The sequence below is a fragment of the Haliotis asinina genome, chromosome 12 (genome assembly GCF_037392515.1).
Source record: "Haliotis asinina isolate JCU_RB_2024 chromosome 12, JCU_Hal_asi_v2, whole genome shotgun sequence".
NCBI lineage: Eukaryota > Metazoa > Mollusca > Gastropoda > Lepetellida > Haliotidae > Haliotis > Haliotis asinina.
In genome coordinates this window covers 45,464,363-45,491,960 of record NC_090291.1, presented here as the reverse complement: position 1 = coordinate 45,491,960, position 27,598 = coordinate 45,464,363, and the positions used below count along the sequence as shown (strand labels likewise).

The window sequence follows — 27,598 nt, the reverse complement described above, 5'->3', positions numbered from 1 at the left end:
TCAAATATCCTACAGTTAGCATGTTGACATAATTTCTTTAAAAGGAAAATATAGTATCATAACATCTTTGACTCAAAATACCTTTAAAAGTACCGGTCTTGACAGTTCAACTAAAGAACTGAGTGGTCCTCTATATGTACAATATTTGTGAGGAGCAGACGTTTACACACAGCCGTTTAAAGAAAATTACAGTAGGATAGTCATAGTTGACCAACACTAGAAATGGTAAACCATTTTAAAAAATATTTCAATTTGAATGTTTTCTCCCACTGTTCATTATGTAGTACGTTACCATGGTTACCTACCTGTTCCTCTGTAAGGGGCAGCCAGTATATACAAGGAGTGGCTTTGGTTTTACGGAACAGATCATCCAACAATTTAGCTGGTGCTTCTTCCTCAACTTTCTTCTCTGTGGAGCAAAAAAACCACAAACAAATCTAAGACAATGAATAGGCGATGCATTCACAAATTTTCAAAATTATCTGTAACAGAATACCAGTCTTACTTTATGTGTGCCCTGCAAGTTGGATGTAAATAATACAGGGCACAAGTGGGATGTAAATAATACAGGGCACAAGAGGGATGTAAATAATACAGGGCACAAGTGGGACGTAAATAATACAGGGCACAAGTGGGATGTAAATAATACAGGGCACAAGTTGGATGTAAATAATACAGGGCACAAGTTGGATGTAAATAATACAGCGCACAAGTAGGATGTAGATAATACAGGGCACAAGTGGGATGTAAATAATACAGGGCACAAGTGGGATGTAAATAATACAGGGCACAAGTGGGATGTAAATACTACAGGGCACAAGTGGGATGTAAATAATACAGGGCACAAGTGGGATGTAAATAATACAGGGCACAAGTGGGATGTAAATAATACAGGGCACAAGAGGGATGTAAATAATACAGGGCACAAGAGGGATGTAAATACTACAGGGCACAAGTGGGATGTAAATAATACAGGGCACAAGAGGGATGTAAATAATACAGGGCACAAGTGGGATGTAAATAATACAGGGCACAAGAGGGATGTAAATAATACAGGGCACAAGAGGGATGTAAATACTACAGGGCACAAGTGGGACGTAAATAATACAGGGCACAAGTGGGATGTAAATAATACAGGGCACAAGTTTGATGTAAATAATACAGGGCACAATTGGGATGTAAATAATACAGGGCACAAGAGGGATGTAAATAATACAGGGCACAAGAGGGATGTAAATAATACAGGGCACAAGTGGGATGTAAATAATACAGGGCACAAGAGGGATGTAAATAATACAGGACACAAGTGGGATGTAAATACTACAGGGCACAAGTTTGATGTAAATACTACAGGGCACAAGTGGGATGTAAATAATACAGGGCACAAGTTTGATGTAAATAGGGCACAAGTGGGATGTAAATAATACAGGGCACAAGTGGGATGTAAATACTACAGGGCACAAGTGGGATGTAAATAATACAGGGCACAAGTGGGATGTAAATAATACAGGGCACAAGCGGGATGATACAGGGCACAAGTTTGATGTAAATAATACAGGGTACAAGAGGGATGTAAATAATACCTGGACCCTTCTTCCTCTCTCGAGGCCGCTCCTCTTCTTTCCTTCTCCTTTCTCGGTCTCTTGATCGTGACCTAGTTGACTTCCGTCTTTCCCGTTCAGGTGGTGACCTGTCCCTCACCTTGTCCCTGTCCCATTCTCGGACAGGCTTGGGTTCTTCCTTCCTCCTCACTTCCCTCGTTCCATCCTTCTTGTCCTTCTCCTTCTTCTCTTTCTCAGCCTTTTTGGGCTTGGCAGACGCGACCTGACTCTCTTCCTGGGCTCGGTGAAACTCAATCTGGAGAAACAGAATACAAGGTTTGGCGAATCTGACAACTTGAACGATGAATACAAAATATGGTCCCTCAGTAATAAATACTAAGATGGTTAAACAAAATGTTCTCATTGATGTCTGAAGTTGCCAGATACACAACCTGAGAGGTGCTTGATGTGAATGAAAAGAGACAGAGTTACTTCCCTTTCTCTCCTCTCTAAAGGGCTTTTGTGACAGTTTTCTTAGAAATGACAGGACGGCTCACTGAATCAAAAGCAGCTTCTAAATCATTGTTTTTTGTAACTCATGTGGCATTAATTCAGGTGTGAACTCTCAAACTACTGATGTGGGACACCAAAGGAATAGATTTTATTCAGATTCCTTAAATACATCAGCAACAAAAGTCAAAGATAATGCTAAGGCTGATGTAGTGTCACATTATAAGCATACAAATGTACAAGGAGATTTGAGTTTTTGTTCACACTTACCTCATCCTGCGAGGCGTATTCAACTCTGAGCACCTTGGGGTTGGAGCCCGGCCATCGAGTTCCATGAAGTGCCTTGCGTGTGGCTACTGCCTGTTCGTCATTCTCATACTGGAAAGACAAGACAGTTTTAGCATTTGTGTAATCTGAGATGAAGAAATCTGTTGATGGAGCAGACTTGTGGTGGAAGAGTTTGCTTATGTCCATGTCTGAAGTCCAGAGCTGTGATATTGTTGGAATATTGCTGAGACCCCATGAAACCTCTCACTTACTGACCACACTATTCAATCTGATGGGGTAAATGGGGTTTAATGGAAATATTTAAGGTTACTGCTTACACAGGTATGTGTTCTTATGTGTATGTGCTTTTATGTGAATGGACCTGTGAAGGTCTGAGTTAGAATTGGCCCATAGCAACAGTAAAAGATCACTAATGTGGTCAGACTTGGCGACTTGGTTCGCACATCAGCATGTCATCATATAACAAGTGTGTTGATCTATGCTTGTTGTGTTGTTCACCAGATTGTTGGGTCCAGTCTCCATTATTTACACACCGCAGCCATATAACTAGAACACTGCTAAGTGCAATGTTATACAACAAACCAACCCACCATAATGAAAACTAAAGACAAATATTCTTTCTGTGAAATCCGTCATAACAAGCCTAGAGGTGAAATTTTGGTCCATACCACATCAAAACAAATCACCTGAAGAGTGCTTATCTATAAATATCAACACACCATTCGGGTGATGGGTGCCATATCAAATACTTTAAGACACCAACATTCCACAAGTCCTGAAACTATCACTGGGTCTACAATTATCTGACTCACCGTGACATAGCAATGAGACTTGATCTTGTCTATCCAGAAACCATTCCCATCCAGGATGGTGCCAGTCCTCTTCAGCAGTTCTTTCAGTTGTCCCAGTGTGAACGGGCGTACGAGGTTGCGGATGTGGATGATGTTGCAGACTGGATTCCTCGCTGGGGATGGTGAGCGGCGGGCAGCTTGAGGCTCATCAGGCTCCTGGAGTGAGGCTTGGTTTACTCGGCGAATGATCTTCGGTTCTAAAATAAACAAAAAAAACATCAGAATTTGATGTGCAGCTTGTAATCATGAACAATATTTGTAACATCCACAAGCATAGCATGATACCCGCACATTATCTCACCACTGGCATTCTAGAAGATACAGTGTAGCATCCTCACTATACAGGTTCTGGTCACACTTATAACCTATATTAATCAGCCATGTATTCACACCATCTGTGAGGAAACCTTGTCATACTGGCAGTACACATTGGTGTCAGAAAACATACAATCATACAATAGGAGAATACATCTACCACATTTAAATAAAAAACATAAAATGTTATTAACAACAACTTCCATTTAATCTGTGGGCATCCTTGTTAAAATCTTCCGTGTAAAATTGGAAATACAGAAGGAAAACAGAACACTGACAGAACTTAGTGAAATAAGTTCAATTGGGCAGTCTGTGGGTGTGTCATGCGTGGGTGTCACATGTGGGCCTGTGTCACGTGTGGGTGTGTCATGTGGGTCTGTGTCATATGTGGGTGTCACATGTGGGCCTGTGTCATGTGTGGGTTTTCACATGTGGGCCTCTGTCATGTGTGGGTGTGTCATGGGGGTCTGTGTCATATGTGGGTGTGTCATGTGTGGGTGTGTCACATGTGGGTGTGACGTGTCTGTCGTGCGTTTTGTGTGGGAGTGGCATGTGAGTATGTGAGTGCAGGTATCAGCACGTCATCTTACCTGCTTTCACCTTCTCTTTTTCTTCCTCGGTCCTGTTGTTGTCTGTCTCCAGGAGGGTATGGCGTGTGTCTTCCCCTTTACCATCTTCATCCTTCACCACCTGTAACACCAACCGAAACCATGCTTAATCCAAATATCACCACTCACTGTTCCTACAAAATATCAAAGACTCTGCACCTATGAATTCTTTACACAAAGACAGATGTGCATCAGTAGTCATTAGTATACCTTGGTACAAAAAAAATATGATTGGATTACAATACGGATCATAGAAATTGCTTCAAACTATTGCAGTTTGTTACAACTACCTCTTGGTAGAATAGTGAAATGTGATAATTAAAAATCCTTTCTCCAATATTGGTCATTTAATCAAGTAATTCTCTCAACTAACCTTAGTCAACAGCTCCCATTTCAGCCATTTCTTACAACAAACATCGTAACTGTGGACCTACCTCTGAATGAACATTGCTTGGATTATTAGAGAATTTTGCCACATGATGTACCTGTACAACTGTTCTCCTGATCTTGATGTCACGTTTGTCCTCCTCCGGCTCAGACCCATACTCGCCCTCTGCCTCCAGCTCCAACACTGGCTCATTCAGCGGCTTCACATCGTCAATCAGACCCTGAAAACAGAGACAGGGAAATATTCAATTAGGCTGGGGCATGTTTTTGATGTGTAATCAAACAAATAAGCTGACCACTTCATCCATACCCATGTATGACCAGTCTCAGTTACTGGGGACCAATTCCAACCATACTTCTCCACTGGAAAAAAATAGGTCATGGATGTTTGCCAACTTGTGAAATCTGTCAAATGTGATGTCACTAGTGTGCAAAATAGTTTCCAGTCTTCACTAGCCAGTTGGGTTAGCATTTTTACCAGACCATTATCTTGCCTGATTTTTAAGTATTATAACTCAAAAAGTTCAAGAGAGAGACATATTTACAAAATAATTCATTAGAGAGTCTGACCTGTGATTGTGGAAATTTACTAGCCCGACTTGAGTTTCACTAGCCACAGGTTAATGGGCCAGTGGTTATTTTGCACACTGATTGATATTATTGATGAATAGATCCAGGTTTAAGATCCACCTTCACAGCTTCTGCTGAATCATTACCGGCATCCAAAACAAGAAGGAATATTCCTGATAATAAATAAACAAACAGTGTCCCTCTAAAGAACACCTACATGAACCGTCTCACAAAAACAAACTCAAAACGAATATCCTTCAGCGGTAAAACTTCATGCTACCTTGAGTGAATCTGTTGAGATCTCAACACTGGTTGATTTCTTGGCATATTTTGCACTTGATGATCCCCACTTCCTCTTCTTGACCGGACGGTCCTTCTTGTCCCCTGCCATGTTCTCCTTCTCCTCAGACTCATCCTCCTTGCCTGTAACACAACACTATCATTACACCACCACCAGGCACAACCAACACATTACCATGCTGTCTGGACTTGCCAAAATATCTCGGCAAACCTGTCCTTATGTGCAAATACTGGTAACACGAACTGAAATATCTGAATAAAATATATTTACTTATTTTATGCAACTTTTGATGAATTGGATATTTTTAAATTCAGATTTGTCATAAATTCATACTCTACAGTGACTAAGTGAGCCGAGTTTTACACTTCTGTTAGTAATATTCCAGCACTATCACGGCTGGGGGACACCTAAAACGGGCTTCACACATTGTACCATGTGGGAAATTAAACCCTGGCCTAGATTTTATAAGCCCTTTTTAGCACTAAGATAGTCGCAGGTGCCATACACTAACTTATAACTATTTTAGCACTAAGAGAGCATCAAAAATCTAGGCCCTGGGTCTTTGGCATGGCAAGCAAATGCTTTAACCACAAGGCTACCTAACAGTCGTTATCCCGTAAGATGCTGATAACCAAGAACTATAATCAGCACAAATCTAAGATTGCATCCTGCAGTAATTCAGGGAAGGAAATCAGCACAAATCTAAGATTGCATTCTGCAGTAATTCAGGGAAGGAAATCAGCACAAATCTAAGATTGCATTCTGCAGTAATTCAGGGAAAGAAATCAGCACAAATCTAAGATTGCATTCTGCAGTAATTCAGGGAAAGAAATCAGCACAAATCTAAGATTGCATTCTGCAGTAATTCAGGGAAAGAAATCAGCACAAATCTAAGATTGCATTCTGCAGTAATTCAGGGAAAGAAATCAGCACAAATCTAAGATTGCATTCTGCAGTAATTCAGGGAAAGAAATCAGCACAAATCTAAGATTGCATCCTGCAGTAATTCAGGGAAGGAAATCAGCACTCTAAATTGCAACATCTTAAAATATTGCTCCACTCAACACTGACAGTGAAATGACTGATTGTAAGTAAGACGTTACAGCCAGAGGCAAATAAAGAACCTTTATTAGAGCTGGAGAGTAGATTTCTTCGTCGAGGGGGAACCACCACTTCTGCCACGGCTGCTGCCTTCCTTGCCTCCTCAGCCTGCAATATCCAGCCAAATGTTGAATCACTGACCCGCTACAGAAGCCAAACCTTCCTCCATTCTCTACACCATATGCTTCAGACAATGCAAAGAGTTGACAGAAACACAGCTGCTGATGTACGACACTTACCAAATGATCATATAATTAGACATTGTTCTGTCTCTCGTGACTTTTGTCAGATTTCTGTCGAAAATTATGACTGCCATTCAAAATGTAAGATATATTACCTAAAGGGTATTTTTCCTTTTATTAAATTACATTTCTTTCGGAACTGTTTCTATTACTATCGAACTACATCTAACATCTCTTGGTATCACTTCTTAAACAATATTAGACTGAAAAAAGGAATTTCCATACAACAGCTCTGAAACAAGAACTGTGATTACATTTCATATTACATGGCAGGAAATTACATTTCTGAAATTACAAAAAAAATTGGGGTGTTTTATGAAATGAAAAGGTTTTCATTACTCAAAACTGTTGCCAAAAATTTTGAGCAAAGCAATATGGTCAAAGTTGTATGTTTCCACCATGTAAGTATGACAGATGAAAGAGCTTGACTGTACATAATATCTGAACGTTCAAATACCAGTGGTCACTTGTGTCGGCTGTGTTCTTGCCCACATATATACTGAGTGATCTCACTCTACACACAAAACATCAAGGGGTTAGGGGCAAATGTTGGTTGCCAGACTCGTTTTCAGCACCACTTTTTTCTCGCCTTGTAGGTTAAGACATCAACTATCTGCAACAGCTCTTCTGCCATATTGCTTTCAACCATGGAATCTTTCGATAATGTTCAAGTTCTTTCACGAAGTATGACAAGTAGTTATATAGTCCATTGTGTAACACCAGCATATTCTTTTTCTCAGAAATGTCCAGGAACAATTTGTAAGTTCAGTTCATTAAACTGGGTTTCTATTCACTTTTCTGCAAGACACAGCAGCTCTCGCCACAGATGAATATACTGTCAACATCTCTCACTGATGAAGCAATATTTCGACAGATGAGGCACTATTCTTTATGTCCAAGGGTTGTGAAGCAGTATTTGGCTGTCTATAACACAATGACATGGCACACACTTTGTATCAGATGGACACCAAGGCCCTTGTTCTGGCAGTCATAAAGCACACAATATGTGAAACACCCTCAACTACACCATTACACAGCTTTTATGATCTGATGAGTCACCTTGATCAACAACAGTCTTTTACACACTGGTGGACACAATCATACTGTCATCTGGTCAGTAATTGCTATGTTTTGACATTCTCATCATATGTTGTGAGTCGGCAGATGTAATGTGTGGCATTATCTATCCTGTTAGGCTTGACCAAGTCTTTATTCAATGTCCTCCAACAGCAATAGGTCTAGCCATAACAATTCAGACATCAGATCCAATTAAACACTTTCACAATTTTGCTAGATCAGAGTCTTTAGAAAGTGAATCTTTTTCTTTCATAGTTTTCAGTCACTTGGCACAGTCTGCTACGTTTTTGGCATTGTTCATCGTGTGTATCACCAAATTCTTGTGTCAAATGAGGACACAAATGAATTACATTCTAGACAATATTTCTTCTGACATGTACATGCCTGAAGACTGACACAGGTAATACAATTAGAGTCCTGTGAATCACACATTGTAGTGCCATAATCCAACACACATGAATGATCTTTGCTCATTGTCAACAGAACTTCAGCCCAAAGATACAACCACACCTTCAGCTTGTTTGAAGATACAGTATCAATCTTTGATAAGTTTGTGTTCTCCAGTTTTCTTTTCACAAGACTTGCTACAAACACTGCCGTTCAGTTCAAATCGTGTTCAGTATGCACATTCAGTATGCTTTCAAGAACAAAGATTTAAGAATCCTCAGTTGCAACTTCATTCTAAGATTGTGGGCTTTTGTTCGGGAAGATGAATTGGACTGTCACTTTTCGCACCACATCCACTGTCTGTGGTCTTGTGGTCACAGACCATTCAAGCTATTTCAGTCACAAAGTTCAGCATAGCAACAACCGGTGACGACTTCAGGTAACCATGGCAAATATTAGGCGGTAAAGGTCAGGGATGAGGCCAAAGAGATATGGGAGTCTGGCATCCGGGCGCAATGTATGTTTGGCAAGCTGCGTCATTCCCCGTGTCTCCCAGTTGGACGTAGTTACCTCCCTTTTCTAACGTACACGGACAGCAGAGGTAATAGTATGTCATTAAATCATGGGAGAGGCCTAACAACTTTTTAAGTTTGACAATAACAACTTAGAAGCAACTCAAGTCCATTACACAATGCCCAAGCGACATAACTTCAAAGAAAATGTTAGAATTATGTAGTTAATTGTAAAAAGTTACTCAAAGTATCCCTAAGCATGCACTGAATCGTTGACAATCAGATGGAATTCAAAACATGCCAAAACATTTTAAGACTATAAATAGCTTCTCCAAGCAACTACATCTGGGAAATACTGAATAGACAGCAGTAGCTTGTATTGGGGGTGAAATGCTCATATTTTATATCCACGTAACATTTAAAGATGTTGCCTTTCCTTAAAAACATTTTAATGACACTCAAAGACATACAGCCATGAAAAATAACACACTTCTGGAGACAGGTTTCAGGTCCGAGATTACAAACAAGTGGGCATTGTGTCTGAGCAACTAAAAACAACATGACAGTTTTGACAGCAGATTTGCCTCTCCCTCCCGTTTATTTACACCCATTTCTTTACCCCACTTTGACCCCCTTCCTCTTACCTTGTCAGCCTCACGTTTACTCTCAGAATCTTCTGTCTCCTCTGCATCCCTTTGAAATAAAAACCCAAAGGTTTAAAATAACGTTGTCACATTGTGACAAATATTTTGATGCCAGGAATAGCTGTACACATCCTGAGACTTTGGTCAGGATAAAATTGTGTGGCTGGGACAGAATATTTCTCTCACTATGAAACATTTATTTAAATTATTGCAAAATGAATGTTTCACTCAGTGAAAAATAAATATAGGTTAACACCCAAGTGTGTTTTGGGATGGTTAATATCCTGCATTAGGAATATACATTGTATTTAGTGAGCCTTGGCCTGCTAAATACATAGTGTCTATTCCTAATGCAGGATATTAACCGTCCCAACACACACGAGTGTGATAACGTATTTATCATACAATGTCGTTCTTACTTTATAATTTTATCAAATGTGAATTCAGTGTCAAGTATTATGAAATTTAACTTTGTGGAATGTCTATGTGTGTGTTACATCACAATCCTGGTGGCATAATTGTCTCCTGATCACGCAGCTGAATGCTTTAGGTCATCTAGTTCCCATTACGCTTTTATGCTAAAGCATGTATTGTTGTCAACAAATCTTAGCTTACTTTTGAAAAATAAGGACAAATCCGCGTGGAACTTCAGAAACCTTCAATTAACCCTCTGAACACAAATACACTTTAATGTTGGTGTGAGATTGTGCACCTGGATTCATGTGCCGCTGTAATCTAATCCATCTATCACAACCAGTCATGAATATCCAGAGATAGAGCACTGACAGTCTTGTAGCAACGGATGTCAGTGCAGATATGACCTCCAACCCTTGACGCAATCTTTGTTTACACTGTGAAATTAGTGCCTAAAATTTGCACATGGCCTCTCTAATTTCCATCAACATCTGTATATAACCCTTATGGATACTGAAAGATCCGTTGGCTCTACTACCCATTGTATGATAACACTAAATATCTTCACTTGAAAATGTCACCTAAGGGATTGCTTACATTCATGTATGCCATCTGGTGCTATTGCAAATTATACAACACTGTCAGTATCTACAGTGAAACGTCAAATTCATAGCAGTAAAGAAGCTGACTGTCCAAAGAACTTGGGCGTTCCTTCATTTTCACAAATTCTCAAAAAAGTTATCCAACTCTCACTAAACAGCAAACACTCACATGGCTTTACTACGGTCATCTTCATCATTTTTATCGTCTGCATCTGACTCTTCACTCTCAGATGATGACTCAGACGAGGACTTCGCTGAACTGGACTCCCTATCCCTCTCCTTCTGCTCTTCATCTTCCGACGATGACTCTTCTGATGATGTTGACTGACGCCCTCTGATGCTACTTTGTACAGACATAGGGACCTTCTTAACTGGCGCCAGCTTGGTGTCCTTTGCATCTGCTTCTTTTTCTTCTTCAGCCTCTGCAACATCTTTCTGCTGGCTCCTGTGTAAATCTTCTGTTGAATCTGGCTTGTCTGATACGGCTTCAGGTTTTTCTTCCTTTTCCTTGGAATCAACTGTATCTTTTGCCATGTCGTTTTTCTTGGCACCCCATTTCCTAACCTTCCTGGGTGGGGAATCTGCTCTCTTTGGAGAAGAGGAATTGGATGGTTTGTCTTCAGGTATCGGTTCTGAAGGTTTGGGTTCAGTCTTTTCTGCTTCTTGTGTTTTCTCTTCAGTTTTTGATGAATCAGCTTCAGCAGCGATGTCTTCTGACTTTGAACTGGAATCTTTAGAAGATTTTGCTCCCCATCGTCTGCTTTTAGTTGTGGGTTTTTCCAAGTCTTCTTGTTCCCTGGTTTTACTCTCCTGAGATTTGGAATCATCTGATGACTTTCTGGCACCAAAGCGCCTACTTAATAACACTTCCTCACTTTTCACACTCTTGCTTCCTTGCAAGTCCCTTGGTTCTGTGATTTGAAGTTTTTCAGTACTCTCTGAGTCTGGTTTTTGAGGCAGTGCACTGGAAACCATGTCCTTCACATCTGATTCTTTAGGTTTAGATGATATGTCACTTTCTGTTGGTTCAGGTTTTGAAGATGTATCACCTGTAGGATTTTGGGCTCCCCAACGATTTATCTTTGAAGATTTCCCTACTTCTTCCTTGACCTTTTCTTCTTCAGGTGCCTTAATACTAGGCTCAGTGGTTTCTGAAGACTTTTTAAGTTCTTTGTCACCTTTAGCCTGTTCATCTACCTTTATATCTGCAGTGTTCCCTGGTTTTAAGACAGCCTCAGCTTCCACAGAATCTGTGTCTTTGGAAGATTTACGACCCCAGCGATTTCGCCTTTCAGGCTTGTCACTGCCTTGAGATTCACCCTTTTCTTTCGAGGTATGATCTTGCTCAGACTTGGAACTATCTTCTTTCGCCAATTTCGAGTCAGGCTCTTTTGATTTAGAGAATTGGTCTTTATCTGATTTAGAACTAGGCTCTGTTGCTGGTTTTGAAGTACTCTCTCTCTGTGTTTCAATACTGGGTTCGTTTCCAACTTTTGTAATTGATTCTTTCTCTGCTATAAATCTTGGCTCAGGTTTAGAACTGGGCTCTATCTCTGAGGTAGAACTGGACTCTTTGCCTGATTTTGAAGTGCTTTCCTCCAGTGGCTTAATGCTAGGCACTTTCTCTGACATGGAAATGTTTTCTTTCCCTGATTTAGAACTGGAATCTTTCTCCAACATGGAACTTGGGTCCTTCTCTGATTTGGAGCTGGAGTCTTTTTCAGATTTGGAACTAGGGTCTTTCTCCAATTTCAAATTGGAATCTTTCTGAGGAGTGGAACTAGAATCTTTGCTTCTTGAGTCTGTCCTTCCATCACTTTCTGCTTTGAGTTGTGTCTCTTCAGACTTTGGAGTGTCCATAACATCAGGCTTTGCTTGAGAATCTTTCTGTTGGCCCCATCTACTTTTCCTTCCTGATTTTTCTCTCTCATCAATTTTCATTTCTTGAGCTTTGGTTTCATGTTCAACTTCTTCTGAGCCATGACCAAAATTGGATTTAGAGCTGGCATCTTTTTCACGCTGTTGCTCTTTTGCAGCAGACGATTTTTGCTCTAAAGGTTTTGGGGATTCAATCACTTCTGGCTTAGAAGATTCTTGCGAAGACTTTCCCCACCTCCTACCCCGCTTTTGTGGTACTTCTTTCTCAGCAGGAGCCTCTTTTGCTTTCTCTTTCTCCTCCTCCTTTCTTTCATGATCTAATGAACTTCCTTTACTGTCTGTAGATTCATCTTCTACAAGTTTCACGGTTTGTGCTGAAGGTGCTGGTGCCTTATCTTCAGCCTCATTCTGTTCCTGGTGCACAGCTTTTGTCTCAGGTTTAGATTCTGGTTTCAACTCCGCAGTGACACTCACTTTCACTGGTTCAGGAGGAGGTGGCTCTGCAATGGAACGTTTGATATAGTCCTTTCGAGACATTGGTTTCTTTTCTTCCAATGACTCAGATTTTCTCTCTCTTTTGGACTCCACAGTCTCTGCATCTTTGTTGTCTTTCACAGTTTTCTTGTCTGGGGTCTTTTCCTGAGGATCTTCTTTTGCTTTGGGAACTGGTTTATCAGACTTTTCAGGGGGAGGTATGGGTTCTTCCCTGGCTGGTTCATCAACTGCTATCGCAGCAACAGCTACAGCTGCTGCCACTGCAGCCTTACGACTACTTCCTCTTCGAGGTCTTTTACTTTCTGTCTCAAGGGAGGTTTCTTTTTCAGCGATCACTTCAGCCTTCTCCTGCAATAAAAATATAGCAATGACAATATCGGCAAGAATGTCAAAATGTTATAGTTTGTTAATTATTTTTGGTTCATTCTGACTTAGGGCGACACACCAAAACTCAGAGGAAGTGGCATGTAAGCCATTATCAGTACGGATATAAGATGGTGTCACCTACTCTTAGCATACATCATGATGACAATGGGCTAGCAAAGACAAACTCTTTTCAGAACAACAAAACATGTCAACATCTCGATTATCCAGTAGAACAGTGCATTGGGCAGCCGCATGTATGGCAGAAAGAGCATTGAAAATTAAATGGACAGATCACTAGAATGAGGGACGACAACATTTTGTCATGAAAGGACTGAGCATGTTCTGTCCTCTTGACAGCACTGTGTCTGTTGCCAGACACCAGGTGGTGCATAAATCCAGTCCACTGATAGAGGGAGCGAGTGAGTGACCGAGCTTAGCGTTACAGCACACAATCCATGGATCAACATTCACAGTGGCAACAAAGTCGGCGAGTTTGACCACCCTATCCTGTTAGTCGTCTTTCACGACAGGTATAGGTTACTGAAGACCAATTGTAACCCGAATCTTCACGAGTCACATGACAGCACAATTACTTATTGTATCATAAAAACAAAAACATTCATACAGTGATTCCGATACTTTTCACTAAACAACAACTGTTTGCCACTAACATGGCAATGTTCCCCGCCACTAAAGAAGAATGAAATATTCATAGCATATTCACTACTCTTTACTTTTTGCTCAGACACAAGATGTGTGAAATGACTGGTGTCTGGATAATCACCCAATGCAGACTGTTGTCAAAATTGAGGAAACTATTTGCAATGTTTTATGGAATATTGCATTCATGAGGAATCGCATTAACAAGAGTTTGAAGAGTGGTCAAAGAGTCGTGGTGACCTTGAAAATAAGGTCAACATCACCCCAATGTAGGCTGTCACTAAATTTGAAGACACTGGGTACAACAGTTCATGAAATATCAAGTTAACAAGTATTGGAATGTCCGTATGTACAAATGCTGTGAACACAGTCCCTGGTTAAGCGTTGCAGTGGGGGACAAAAAAACATTTATCTTCTGCTGAACAACTTGCAGATAGGAATATAACATTATCTGCTCCTTAATGAATAACTCTGAATTGCTTTGCCTTGGTTTCTTTCAAACCTGAAAACAGATTTCTCCATCTGTCTCAGAAAGGATCACTTCACATTACAAAACCTAACACCAAAACATTTGATACTATGGTAAACTGGTGCTCACTACCTTTGAAGGGGAAGGAGACGGTGACCTTGAACCTGAGACTGTTCTTGTCCTTCCTCTCTTGCTTGTTCGACCTTTACCTCTTCCCCTTCCACGACCTTTGCCTCTGCTGCCTCTGACTGGAGTCTCCTCTGGTGAGGACTCTTCTGAAGCTGATGATGCCGAAGGTGATGGCGACGGGGTGGAAGATTTCTTATGAGCACGTCGCAGGGATGATCTTGTTAGGGACTTGGAAGGTGGTGAGTCTGCCTTCTTTGTTTGACGTTTACGACCTCCACGTTTTCTTGGAGGGCTGCAAGAAACAAAAACAACTTAAATACATCTCAGATGTGGGTCAAGGGTGCCCTATGTTTCAAACTTTAGTCAAGGGAACCTTGATGTCTCAGACTTGGGTCAAAGTTGCCTTGATGTCTTTACGTAGATGGGTTTTTTTCTAAATGAAAAGTATCCATCAGTTCATTTGAAGTTTCATAACAATTATTACGTGTAGATACTGGTATGTCCATGAGACGATACACTTTTATGCATTACTTGCAACGCAAGTGAGCGCATACTGCTTTGCACAAGTGTTGAGGGATATGTACCTAAAAGCTGTGACAAAATATAGAAAAAGAAATCATCACTGAAAGGCATTCATCCATTATCAAAGGGAACAACTAGACACCACACTATCAGTTCAACTAATTTTCACTATGAATTCAGTTAGATATTGGGACAGTGAAGATATTGCCTCTTTTTAAAATTTCAGTGGTTCTGTCACAATATCTGTGTTTATAATTTGTACCAGTATTGATGGATCAAATGGTTTATGATGAGGGTGCAGATTTGATACAGAAATATGTATCCAGTACACAATAATATACAGAACAGACACAGAACAATACTAAGAGCGTCCCGAGAAATGCTCCATCATAATTACGGCACCACAAACTTGACAAAGATTTTGTTTGTGCAAACATCAATAAATATTATATGACATCTTAAATGAGATCAGACAACATTATCTCATTACTTTATCTGTAAGGTGCCAAGAAAATAGTATTACAGGGCCTCTGGAGCCTTGTAGTATGGCAAGGTAAAAACATTGTCCCAAATTGTTATTTGCTCTATGAACCCCACATCTATGCTCATGGGATTCTTAAAGTGCCTAAAATCCACAGAATGTAAGCTTTTCTCCCTAACACAGGCAGAAAGGCTTACAAAACTGAAATTGTGCTCAGTAGCAATAAACATTCACTTGTTTACTCACTGGTTCTGACACAACACACTTTGGAAACTTTACTACATGAAATATATTAATCCTATTTTGCTGAAATCTTATACTTGCTACAAGAAGTAATGAGCTAGTTCTGAAGTAATTGTATCCATATGTGTGTACTGACAATTGTTGTCTGAGAGATCACAAACAAGATCTGTTCCCAAAAGATGGCTGCCCAACTGAAAAAACAGGTACAATGTTACAAACAAGATGCTTGCTGAGATGGCACAAATCTTTACCCCACGCATCACTGCTTCAAGACAATTATTCACTTCAGACTTACAACAAGCTGGATTTAATGTTCTCATAAATACTGTAGGATAATAGTTTATTGTATATCATGTACATCCCAGTTTACAACTCAAAAATGGGTCAAGAAAACTCTTTCAACTGACTATGGGTAGATAAGGCCAAACTTCAAGTTCAAGCATGTCTGGTTCAAGGATAACTTCTTTCAAAGGGTAATGTAACACATTGATACCGATTTTTCTATCACTGTCAAGCAGGTATGGATTAAAGAAGTACATGGATTAAAGAAGTTTGTTTCTGCCTCTCCAGCTACTGAAAATGCCCCTCAAAGAAGCTGACTGTGGAAAATCAGACATGGTTAAGACAATAGTTACAGGAAGAATTTGTGAAACCTCTTTTGACTTGTTCATATTCTTCATTATATACATCAATGAAATACCTAGCACAAACATAACAAACAAATGTTCACACAAATCTGTTCTGTCAGGATAGCAAGAACATTGGTGAGCTGGAAAAAGTACATAATACTTTGGCGTCATGGTTGGTGTCATATTGCAATGAATCACTGAAGGAGTCCTATGCTGACCCCTGAAATTACCATATCGGTCCTACGTACTCTATATGAATACATGTATCATCTTCCCTTGAAACCTGGTGATACAATCTTCCATGCTGACAGGTATGTTTAAGATTTGAGTAGGAAACTACTTGAAGGGTGCATCACATTAGTCTCTGTTAAGCACTAAGTTTCAGGTGGTTGTTAGATTCAAGTCCTACAACAGCAAACTTCCAGTGTCATTATTCCTAATAAATCTGAATACAGTCTTTTTCAATGTTACTTCAAGCAGAAGCTGCAGGCTATGTGAATACACACAGACTCACAGGCCTGAATAACATGTAGTAGATGTTGTTTGGTTTGTTTTATGCCACACTCAGCATTATCCCAGCCATATGGTTACGGTCTGTAAATAATCCAGCCTGGACCAGACTATCCAATGATCAACAGCATGAGTGCAGTAGCTATGCCACAGAGAAAGGGACTATTGTTTTAGTGCTCATGGCATCAGGCCATGACTAGAGAATCCACATCACCTCACACACCACAAGAAAGTCTTGCTGGCCAAAGGGTGAATGCCATTCTTATGGACCAAATAAGACTAAAACTCTGGCAGATAAGCATCAGGAAAACACTTCACTGACTATGGAAAACTCTGGAATAAGACTTGAAACCATGGAAACAAATCGAGACTCGTTCAGAATTATGGCTACACCTGAAAACCAGGGCCAACGTATCTCAGCTAGATATATGTGACTACATTTCTGGTTTCTTGTGTTTTGTGTGAAGAAGTGTTCTATTCTTATTGGTTTTGTGTCAACACAAGAAGGAATAAATGTTTAAGGCCTGGTGGATCTATGTAAATTTGTGCTCTTTACATGATCTGTTACACCCAGTTGACTGTTGTTATTCTGTTCAAGTCTAAGGTAAACTTTGATGCATTCTTTTTGGGTTGAGAACTTCAAATATTTCCAGCAGTATCACAGTGGGGGACATCAGTAATGGGCTTCACACATTGTGCCTATGGGGGAAGTGAACCAAAGTATTTGGCGTGACAAGTGAACACAACATTGTTGATTTATATGGAACTGGCTGTGGCCTTTCTTAGTATAGAATTCAACAAACCTGACGATATTTCTCCTCAGTGTTATTGGGTAAATCTTGAAACTTAATGTGCTTATTTCTCTATTTTGTCTTTTTAGTGTTACGCTTCGTCATGAATATGGGTGAGAGAGTGTGCAATGGCAAAACATTTCAGAATTCTGTGCTGATGCTGGTAACAGTTGTAGTGTTTACCTATGCATGCTGACATACTGGTATTCATCTTCTTCCAAATCCTTTGATAAGATGATGGGAAAACAAGTAAAGTATGATACTTTGGGCCCTAATCCTCAAAACAATGTAGGGATGAGAAATTTTTACCATTCCAAGACACACTGTCTTTATATGTTACATGATACACATTTTCTCAAGGTGAAATAAAGGAGATAATTACATTTGTGCAAAGGGATTGATTGCTTTTAATAAAGCAGCAGGTGATTGGAACCTTGTTCTTGATCTTCAAAAGGATAAACTTCATTATTAACCTTAATCATTAAAAGGAAGGGGAAATAGTTCTAGAAATGACTGTCGATTCATATTGTTATGGTGTGAAGGAATGTTGGATTTGTAGAAGTTCACATGGCCAAGGAACACACCAGATCAGATTATATTCATACATGAATACTTCACTCAAATGCCAGCAAACATTAGGCCTGGTAATGATACTGATCACTCTTTAATCAATTTAATTTATCATTTGCATTAAGAAATCCAAAACAAACAAAAATTATCTGGAAATTTAACAGCTCCCAAAACACTCAAAACTACCATGGTTTCCATCGCAGGATTGCACAAAAGAGACTGACAACTATTAGTTGTACTTTTGTAAATGACAAACAAATCGGAAGATGAGCAGTGCGCTTTATATAGCTCTGAAAAAAAATACTATTCAACGTTTATTTTGAGAGTGGTATGGTTAGAGATTTTGGAATCAATTTATCTTTTGGAAACACCAAAATTGTCAGCAAGTGATGAGTATGAATATCAGAGCCAAGTTTACTTCATCAGGTGAAAACAGATGACTAGTGTCACAGATGACATTTTTGGTTATTATTTTCCAAACTTTTTATTTATAAGGAGTGGGATCATAATAAATAACAATAAAGTTAGTATTATAGTGCACCTTGTTGAACAAGTTTCCTCTGAGGCATAAAACCTACAGCAGTTGTATTTGGTGTGAATGAACATGTGTCTGTGTCTAGTTATGTATCAGGAAACTTGAACTTTTCCTCTTATTACATCAACATTATCGCTATTTAACAGTGTGTGTGTGCATGTGAATGAATGTTATGTATTACAGAATGAAACAAGACACTGACACGTCTTGACAAAGATTCACATACAATACATGGTTACATACTGTGACACCCCTTGTCTATTCATTGCTGAACATGCCAGCGTAACTAGTCCATTCCAGGATTTTTCTTCTTAAGCTGGTAACTTTTTAATATCATAAGCAATGGACTGACAAATTCAACCCCATTACAAGAATGCAAACAATGTAATTACTGAACATAAATCTCTTTCATTTCCAAAATAAAACATTGTTCCAGTTTCCCTCACAGCAGGTGCACACCTATGTTCGGCTGGCTGAACAATGTACACTGACAGACAAGCAGTCACTGCATGGAAATATCTCCACGCACCATTCACAACTTAACACATTTCCAGTCAACTTACTGGTATACAACTAGGTCAGGTGTTTTTATGCAAAACACGTGAGTGTGAGAGATACAACAAAGACAGATGAACACCATGCTCTCGGAAGTACTTTACATTACTACACTTACATTCACCTGAACAAGGCACCTTCACCTCCCAAATCTTGTTATACATGTGACATATGGATGGCATGAAAAGCAGATAAACACTTGGAAATATTTAATCTAGAAGAAGAAATGAGTGATGAGGGACACTGCTGTTTCATGAAAATATTTTCCATGAGCCTGCATGAAAACTAAGTGAGTTTGGTTAATTATTTCTTTAAGAAATATCGAAGGAATATCAAAGCAGGGGATACCAAAAATGGGCTTCACACATTGTACTCATATGGGGATTTGAAAAACGGTTATTTGGTGTGACAGTCAAACATTTTAACCACTAGGCTTGCCCCACCATAAATATCATTCCAATGGGCATTTATCATTGTTCAAAACAACCACCCCACAACCCCATGAATACTATCAATACATGAATACAATTTATCAATAATATCTATGGGCATATCAAAATGATCAACACTTGACAACTGAAATGCTAAATCCCAACGGGAGTGTGGTTTTATGCCACTTTAATCAATATTTTAGCAATATTATGAGGAGGGAACACCAGAAATGGACATCACATATTGTACCTACATGGGGAATTGAACTCAAACCTTCGGTGTGACGAGCAAATGTTTTCAACCAATGGCTACACCACCTCCCTTAGATAAAAATGTATGCAACCTTACTACTACATGTAGTTATATATGTACTACAAGAATTAGACCTTTGATCTTCATATACAACTTAATGAATATATCATGAACAAGGTTTGAGTGATCTTCATAAACGGAACATGATATTCCAGTGAAACTTGTATGTAAATGATTACTTGAAGATACATAATTCATTAAATGATAGCCACAAAATCCTTTTAAATCAAAAATCACTGCAACATACAAAATCTGTTTTCACAAACTAACACAATTTGAACAAGTGTCATCATGAGTGAGTGAGTGACTGAGCAAGTTCATTATTATTGCATTATTCCTGCAATATCACATTAGGGGACACCAGAAATGGGCTTCACATATCGTAACCATTAAGGGAATCAACCCAGGTGTATGGCATCATGAGAGAACACCTTAACCACTTGGCTACCTCATTACTCGCTGTTACCCCATGGTCCCCTTGTCATTGCATTCCCAGTGTTCTTTGAAAGCAAAATAAATGCTTTTACTAATTCTAAATGTCCCTTGAGTTGGGCTACTTTATAACTAGGGTTGGCAAACAAATTGATACTTGAAAATATTGATTATGGGAAGAATTATCGACCACTTTTTAAATGAAATTTGCGTTGTTATTGTATATAACCTATTGTGATGAAATATAAACAATAAAGCTGTCGTAAGTTGGGAACAGACTCTAAATTATGCCCCAAACATTTTGTTTGTAGTCCATGCATAAATGTGTCATCACTCACCAGTGATATCAAACATGATGATTCCTGTCAGATGTTTCTGCTTAATGTTACTTCTCAGATATTTATCAATAAACATTTGACAAAAAGTTCACTGTCAACGATCCCTTGAGATCTACATCGAAAGATGGCTCTACTTACATGTGACTTTCGGTTCACTACAGCAAGTTTCAACAAGAAATATTCACGGTTAGGAGGTTCCGCCAACATGCTGATATGCATTTTTTCAAAACAGGTACAAACATTGGCAATTTAATGCAAACCCAATGCTCCATGTGGTCAGCAAGTGAGAACTGCCAATGAATGCTGATATGGCTTTGCGCAGTTGTGTGTTATATCATTGGCAGGTACCACACCTTAGTGAATGAATAATTCATCTAACAAGAAATATGTACTGAATTAGGTTGAAAGATCAGTGTAGAGAGTTTGCATCACTTGGACTCAAGAGACAGCAAACAACTATGAAGTAAGTGGGCTCTGCCACTTCATCAAAATTTAAAATTGACAGTCAAATTTTTTGGCACAACTTGGTTGATATTTTGATGATACCTCTCATATAACAACTGGTACCTGTTGTTCCCATGTGGAGATAAAATCCGCAGGTTTAGTGTGATGAGCAAATGCTTCAAGCACTAGGCTACCGCCATTACGATAATCAACACTCTTAAGGATCTCGAGTGAGTGAGTGAGCATGGATTTACACCACCGTTAGCAACATTCCAGAAATACACAGGACAACATAGCTTATATTTTCATACAGAAGATGATTTTCAGCCTAGATATTTGACAATAGATCATTCAAACAAAAAGGCTGTCTGTGCAAGGACACTTTCAGTGTCTGTAAACGTTATTTCAACAGATCAAATAGAGCTATTTACATTGATCCAATAGCATTTTTACCTTCTACACGAAACCCTTTAAAGAGGACAAAAGTTATCACAAGATGACTGCCAGTGAAGTTACTTGTCACTACTGATTAATGATACATCCTACATTTTTTACTGAACACTTTACATAGGCATATTTTTGGCCAACCCCTATGGACGTGCTGATGGACAGGAAACTCTAAATTAGCTGCCTTTGTTTACAAGGCAAATGGAAAATGTATTGAGTTAATTAACTAATATGTTAGAGGCACAGGTAACATATTTCTGTTCTCAGATATTAAGACTTCATTATTTTAAAAGACAAGTCTGAAGCGTGTTGTAACAGAACGTGAACAGATTCCAATACGGGCATTGTGCCACTGCACCAGGCTAGCTATTCTCGAAAAGTTCATAGCCCTACAAACTTCTTAAGCCCATTCTTAACACACTGGCTACGATCAAAGTTAAGAATTCTTAGGGCTACGAACGTTTCGAGAATAAGGGCCCAGATACTTGAACGGCGCTTGGCAGAGATGGAAAATGATAAAGAGAATAGAGAATGAGACCATGGTGACATAGTGACTATGCTGATCACAAGCCACACATGCAAGTGTCATATTCTTAAGTGCATCACACACAATGGTGTCAATAAGTCATTTCTGAAAATTGTCCATTTGCTTGACTAATATTTATCTGGTTTCTTGGATGACAAGATACACAATGCAGTAAAAATAGAGAAATATTACTCAACAATGAAGTCACAAGTGGGCAATGGACATTTGGCCTACAAACTATGGACATCCTCTCAACACCCATACACCCTAGAGAAGAAATCTATTGTCAATTGGCAGTGAGTGAATGAGTGAGTGTGCGAGTGATGTTTTAGGGCACTAGCAATATTCTAGCAATATTCTAGCAATATCATGTCAGGGACACCACAAATGGGCGTCACACATTGTACGCATAGACCACTATTGGCAGTGATTCTTGAGTCAACACCTACTTATTGGTTACTTGTCCCTTACAGCAGTTTTTTTTATTCAACTCCAGTGCAAACAACAGTTTATTAATAACAAAAGACACTTCATCACTTGGCAGTGTTCTGATTGTCAGGAAAGGATTCCGCTCCAACCTGCTTCCTAAAGGTTTTTCATACGACTATACAAGGAGCCTTAATTAATGACTTGATCTGGATGGATCATTGCTCTTATCCCTTGAGAGGCAGCCAACATATAGCTTAAAAGCTGAAGGTGACAACCTACTAATAACCACTAAAGCATTTGGTTGCCAGGACTTAAAAAGAAACAAAACACAAGGTAAGCCAATAATGTTCAGTCTAATACCTCAAATTGTAATTTGGCATTATTTTCAGTAGCTTTTAATAGTCTTAGTGCATGCACTACACTTTGATCTAAGTAGACCTGGTGAAATATTACTTGACTAGAGCTTCAGACCAGTGTCTGAAATCAAACTGAACACACATCAGCTAGTATTTAACACTGATTAACACAAAATATATGAAGCAATGTCTTAGGCTAAAGTCAATACACTAGGTGTGGATATCATTTTTGCAAAATTTGACTACTGATTGGTGATGTTTGCAATTTGCTGTAAGAGGTCTTGAGAACAATTAGTGAGGAAGGGATGATATACAACACAGACTGGTAAGTGCTGACTGACTGGAGCATTTCAGTAGTTTCAAACTAGAGCATGTCACTCCTTGCCTTTCTGTGCCTGGGTGAATTCATGAGTATGACTTGTCCACTTAACATATTTGCGCTAAAGACAAGACCTGAACGAGGTTAAATCACTTTCACAACATGAGCGAGTTTAGTATTAGGCAGTACTCAGCAATATTACAGCTACATGGCAACTGTCAATAAATAATGATATTGGATCTCGAGAACACAATCCAGGGATCAATAGCATGAACACCAATCTATGCAATTGGGGTACAACATAAACCCACTCAGAGAGCCTGACCACCCAACTGCTTTGGTTGCATCTTTTCACAAGCATGGAAACCCGGATCTTCACAGGTTCTATCACATGATAAATATTTATGTCATGTAGTCCACTGATCGTAGTGAGCCAGTTCGTTTTATACCACACTCAGCAATATTCCAGCTATATGGCGCGGCCCCACAGATCATAAAAACAATGAAACAGAGAAAACTCTCTCTGCAGAGTGAAATGACTATTTTATTAATAATTTGTTTGTTCCTGCCAATGCGTAAAATATCGTGAGTTGTACATTTTCTTCAGTTGTGTTTCTGGTGAGTTTAGTTTGACACCACCCTCAGCAATATCCCAGCTATGTGGCAGTGGTCTGAAAATAAAATCGAATCTGTATCAGACTATTCAGTGATCAACAGCATGAGCATCAATCTGTGAAAATGGGAACCAATGACAACCCAGTCAGCAAGTATGACCACCCAATCATGTTCGTCACCTCCCATGACAAGCACAATCGCACCAATGATATGAACCAAATTCATCAGTCATTTTACAGGTTCCAATAGTCAGGCAACTGTACAAAATTAAACCCTGCAGCATACACCTGGGGTACTAACCCAGTTCCCAAGTGGTGTTGTGATGATCGAAAATAATCGAAAATCATTCCAAAATGGGTTAAAATAATTATCGATTAAAAAAACTAAACCATTTTTGATTCATCAGAATCCTGGTGTTTTAGAACACACTTGAATGAAGTAAACTAAACATTAAATTTGACCAATATTTATGAACACTCAACAGCGTAAAGCTCGGCACATAGTTAAAGTTTTCAGCACATTTTCTGCTTAACTACATTTCCAGTGGGGTTTTTTTTTTTTTTTTTGGGGGGGTGGGGGTTTGCATGAGGTCATTTCACTGCATGACAGTACCAGTTACAAAAAAAATCATGAATTAGAAAATAAAATGGGGAAAATCAAAATTGGTGACAACATTAAATACATGTATTTTGATTGTAAGCAATAATTATTTACAAGTTCTCTAATAATTACAACATTCTAAATATCCATTGACAAAAGAATTACTGGTTATATCTGCATGACAATATCCACAAATGAACTTCTTTACCTCGATGGAAATATTCTGGCTGGACGCCATGGTGCCAAGCTGTATCGTCAGTCTACAGGGTGATGACAAATTCTGTCAGCTTGGCTGCCAACCATGGATATGCTATCACTTACACTGGAGGTGTCACAAACCTGACAAATGCCTCAGTCAAATCTAATCACAAAGCATATCTTCAGTCATCTTGATTCAGTTTGTGAATGAAGTGTGGTCGTTGTGTTGATAGCAACAATCCCCAAATAAGAAGCAAATATGTCAAAGTTGTGCTTCTCAGAACATAAGGAAATAACTTACCTGTAATACTGGCGATAGCTGGATTCATTTAGCGTTCGTTTTCACATGATTTGGATTGTGATATGTTGAACCTAATTAAACCCCATTGTGAGACAATATTACTAGTTTAACCAACCATCAAGAACACCACTACACCAACAAGAACAAGAGAAAGTTGTGCCGATTGCATTCACTTCCAATAATGAAAGGAAAACAAACAGTCCAAACATAGCATTGAATAAATTTATTCTGTGAATTCCAAATTTATGACAATGATGATACTAAGATGGCTGACTACATATCTAGTACATGAGGACACACAGCGAAATGTCTTTAGGTGAAAGTGAAGATTACAAAGTCAGCTACAAGTGATGCTAGAAGGCAAATGGGCCATGTACAATGACTGCCGATTTCAAGCAACTGAGTCCAGTTTTCAAGGATGAATATTTTACACAATGTATGATCAAATATTTATATCAATGATTTGGTTTGTCAAAGATAGTCAGTGTGACTAATGAGCCATTCATGGAAAATTTGGGAACCAAACATAGGGCTGAATCTTGTCGGAAACACCCGGCAGTCTTTCTCTTGTTCTTGTATTATTCATAAACCAATGAAACACTGCTAATTAGTCAAACCAACTATTTCTGACCAAATGACAATATTCACAAGATGTAAACAAAACTGCAATGCACAACAGTGTCCTGTCATATTATTTCAACTACCATAATAAAATTGACAAATTATCTTAAGCCAATGTTCTTCTCCATGTATACTTAAAATGGACCTAAACAGACCTGTGGGGGAAAAATGGACTGTCTTGACTATAGAAAACACTGGCCTAAAAATATACAGATATGTCAATGGAAGATGACATTGGCACACTTTCAAGAACTGTTTTCTAAATCATTATCAAACAACAAATGCTTACTTAATGCAGCAAGAACTACCTCTAAGAACAATAATCAAGTAAGATTGTGCAACACGCTTCGAACCAAACTAAGTTCTTACCAAACATCAAAGCATCTTGAACATTTGGAACTGTTAAATGACAAAAACATCAATAACAGACTAGTTAACACAAGTAACATGGTAACACACAAATGGAAGCATCTAGTAAACAATCAAAATAAAAATGGATTTGGCATTTCTTTTTTGGTCATACATTTTTCCTGGGACATTTTCAAGAAACTAAATGAAGCACTAAGATCAATGGAATATGAAAGTTAATGTCACCATACTACAAAGCCTCTGAACTTTTTCCACAGGCATGTTTAATGGAAGCAAACAAAAAAATTTTAAATACTTATGAATATGCATGTTAACACTGGTGAAAAAGACCAATAGTCAGAAATACTGTCAATGAATAGAATTATCAATGGTTACCAAGATGATATATGTGTTGTCAAGAAAATCTCACATGAACTTATGATGAAAAGGTCTGAATTTAGTCAAAAAAATACAGAAAAAGTAAGATTTATGGATGTCAAGTCCTTTTTGTGTTATTCACTATAAAAAAGCTGACATCCATGAATATTGCTTTTTTTATGCAGTCCACTTCTAAATGCCCTTCAAGAAAAATATATGAAGTTAGGTCTTTATCCATGGGCTGCTTTGAATACGTTCAGAAAGCTGCTTTGCTGGTAACCCATGCACCACAGACTTAGGAATTCTTCTTCAAAGTTACTTCAGTATTTATAGACAATTATTAACATTTACTTGATGATAGTGGTGTTCCAACAAAATTGAAATAATCAAAGATTGGTCACAGTGACCAAATGACCAAACAATTGATCACATTTTCTCATAATCGAACGCAAACGATTTTGGAACTTCTGTTTGTGTTTGAAACACTTGATGATGGAACATATCTTGAAAGATGTCAGGGCCTGAAAACGTGTTTATCTCTTAGAAAACTCGATACACCAACTGAAAAGTCATGACTGAATATTTCTTGAACACGACACGAAGCTTATATTCATGATATATTAGTCAATACTTTAAAAGTGGCAAGTTGCATCATGTTATACTATCAGGAATAACAACCTGGATAGGTGGATAGGAGCCTCTGAAAAATGACACTAACCACTGTTTTCAATGATTGTTTGTTGGCAGTAAATAGATCATTACTTGTGAGATTTCAACCAATTCCTAATGCTAGTTAACGATTATTGATCTCTATGTCGTATATCGACATAGATTAAAAATCATATGTCACGTGAAAACTACAAAAATGGTTCAGCTTTGTGTGATGATTAAGTATTCAAGCCAGTTTAAATCATGGCATATATGCAAAATTTCACAGCACAAAGACGTATCCTGCTTGATAAACAAGTGAAATAGCTATCAATTATTGCAACTTTGTACCAGTTATAATCAAAAATGCTTTTGGCAAAATATGAAAATGGAGTAGTAACACTTAAATTTCAAGTATGTTTTGATGAAACAAAACTGACCCATATGGGTTTGATATCACGTAAAATTCAGGAATTTTCACAATTGTTTGTTGTCATTAGCAGTAACTTGAATCCAAACTTATCAGCTACTTATGCTAACTCTAAATATAGCTTGGGATAATAGACAGCATAACCAACAGAAGCACTATGTAAAACAGATTTCTGAAAGTTATTTCCTGAAATAATGTTTCAAATAATTGCTACATATGGCCAAAGCTTTGATGTTTATTC

General features: G+C 38.6%; 1 protein-coding gene across 2 annotated transcripts in view; it reads right to left on the bottom strand.

The window, feature by feature from the left end:
• Positions 1–27,598, bottom strand: part of LOC137258897 (apoptotic chromatin condensation inducer in the nucleus-like) — a 55,680-nt gene that overhangs the window by 2,731 nt on the left and 25,351 nt on the right. For both annotated transcript variants that reach the window (XM_067796593.1, XM_067796594.1), the window contains exons 7-17: positions 14,351–14,639; positions 10,520–13,071; positions 9,335–9,383; positions 6,496–6,580; positions 5,351–5,493; positions 4,599–4,721; positions 4,096–4,195; positions 3,152–3,387; positions 2,322–2,429; positions 1,584–1,857; positions 306–409 (exon numbers count right to left, since the gene is read on the bottom strand). In XM_067796593.1, coding sequence (XP_067652694.1) covers positions 306–409; positions 1,584–1,857; positions 2,322–2,429; positions 3,152–3,387; positions 4,096–4,195; positions 4,599–4,721; positions 5,351–5,493; positions 6,496–6,580; positions 9,335–9,383; positions 10,520–13,071; positions 14,351–14,639 — 4,063 coding nt within the window. The remainder of the gene's footprint in view (positions 1–305; positions 410–1,583; positions 1,858–2,321; positions 2,430–3,151; positions 3,388–4,095; positions 4,196–4,598; positions 4,722–5,350; positions 5,494–6,495; positions 6,581–9,334; positions 9,384–10,519; positions 13,072–14,350; positions 14,640–27,598) is intronic.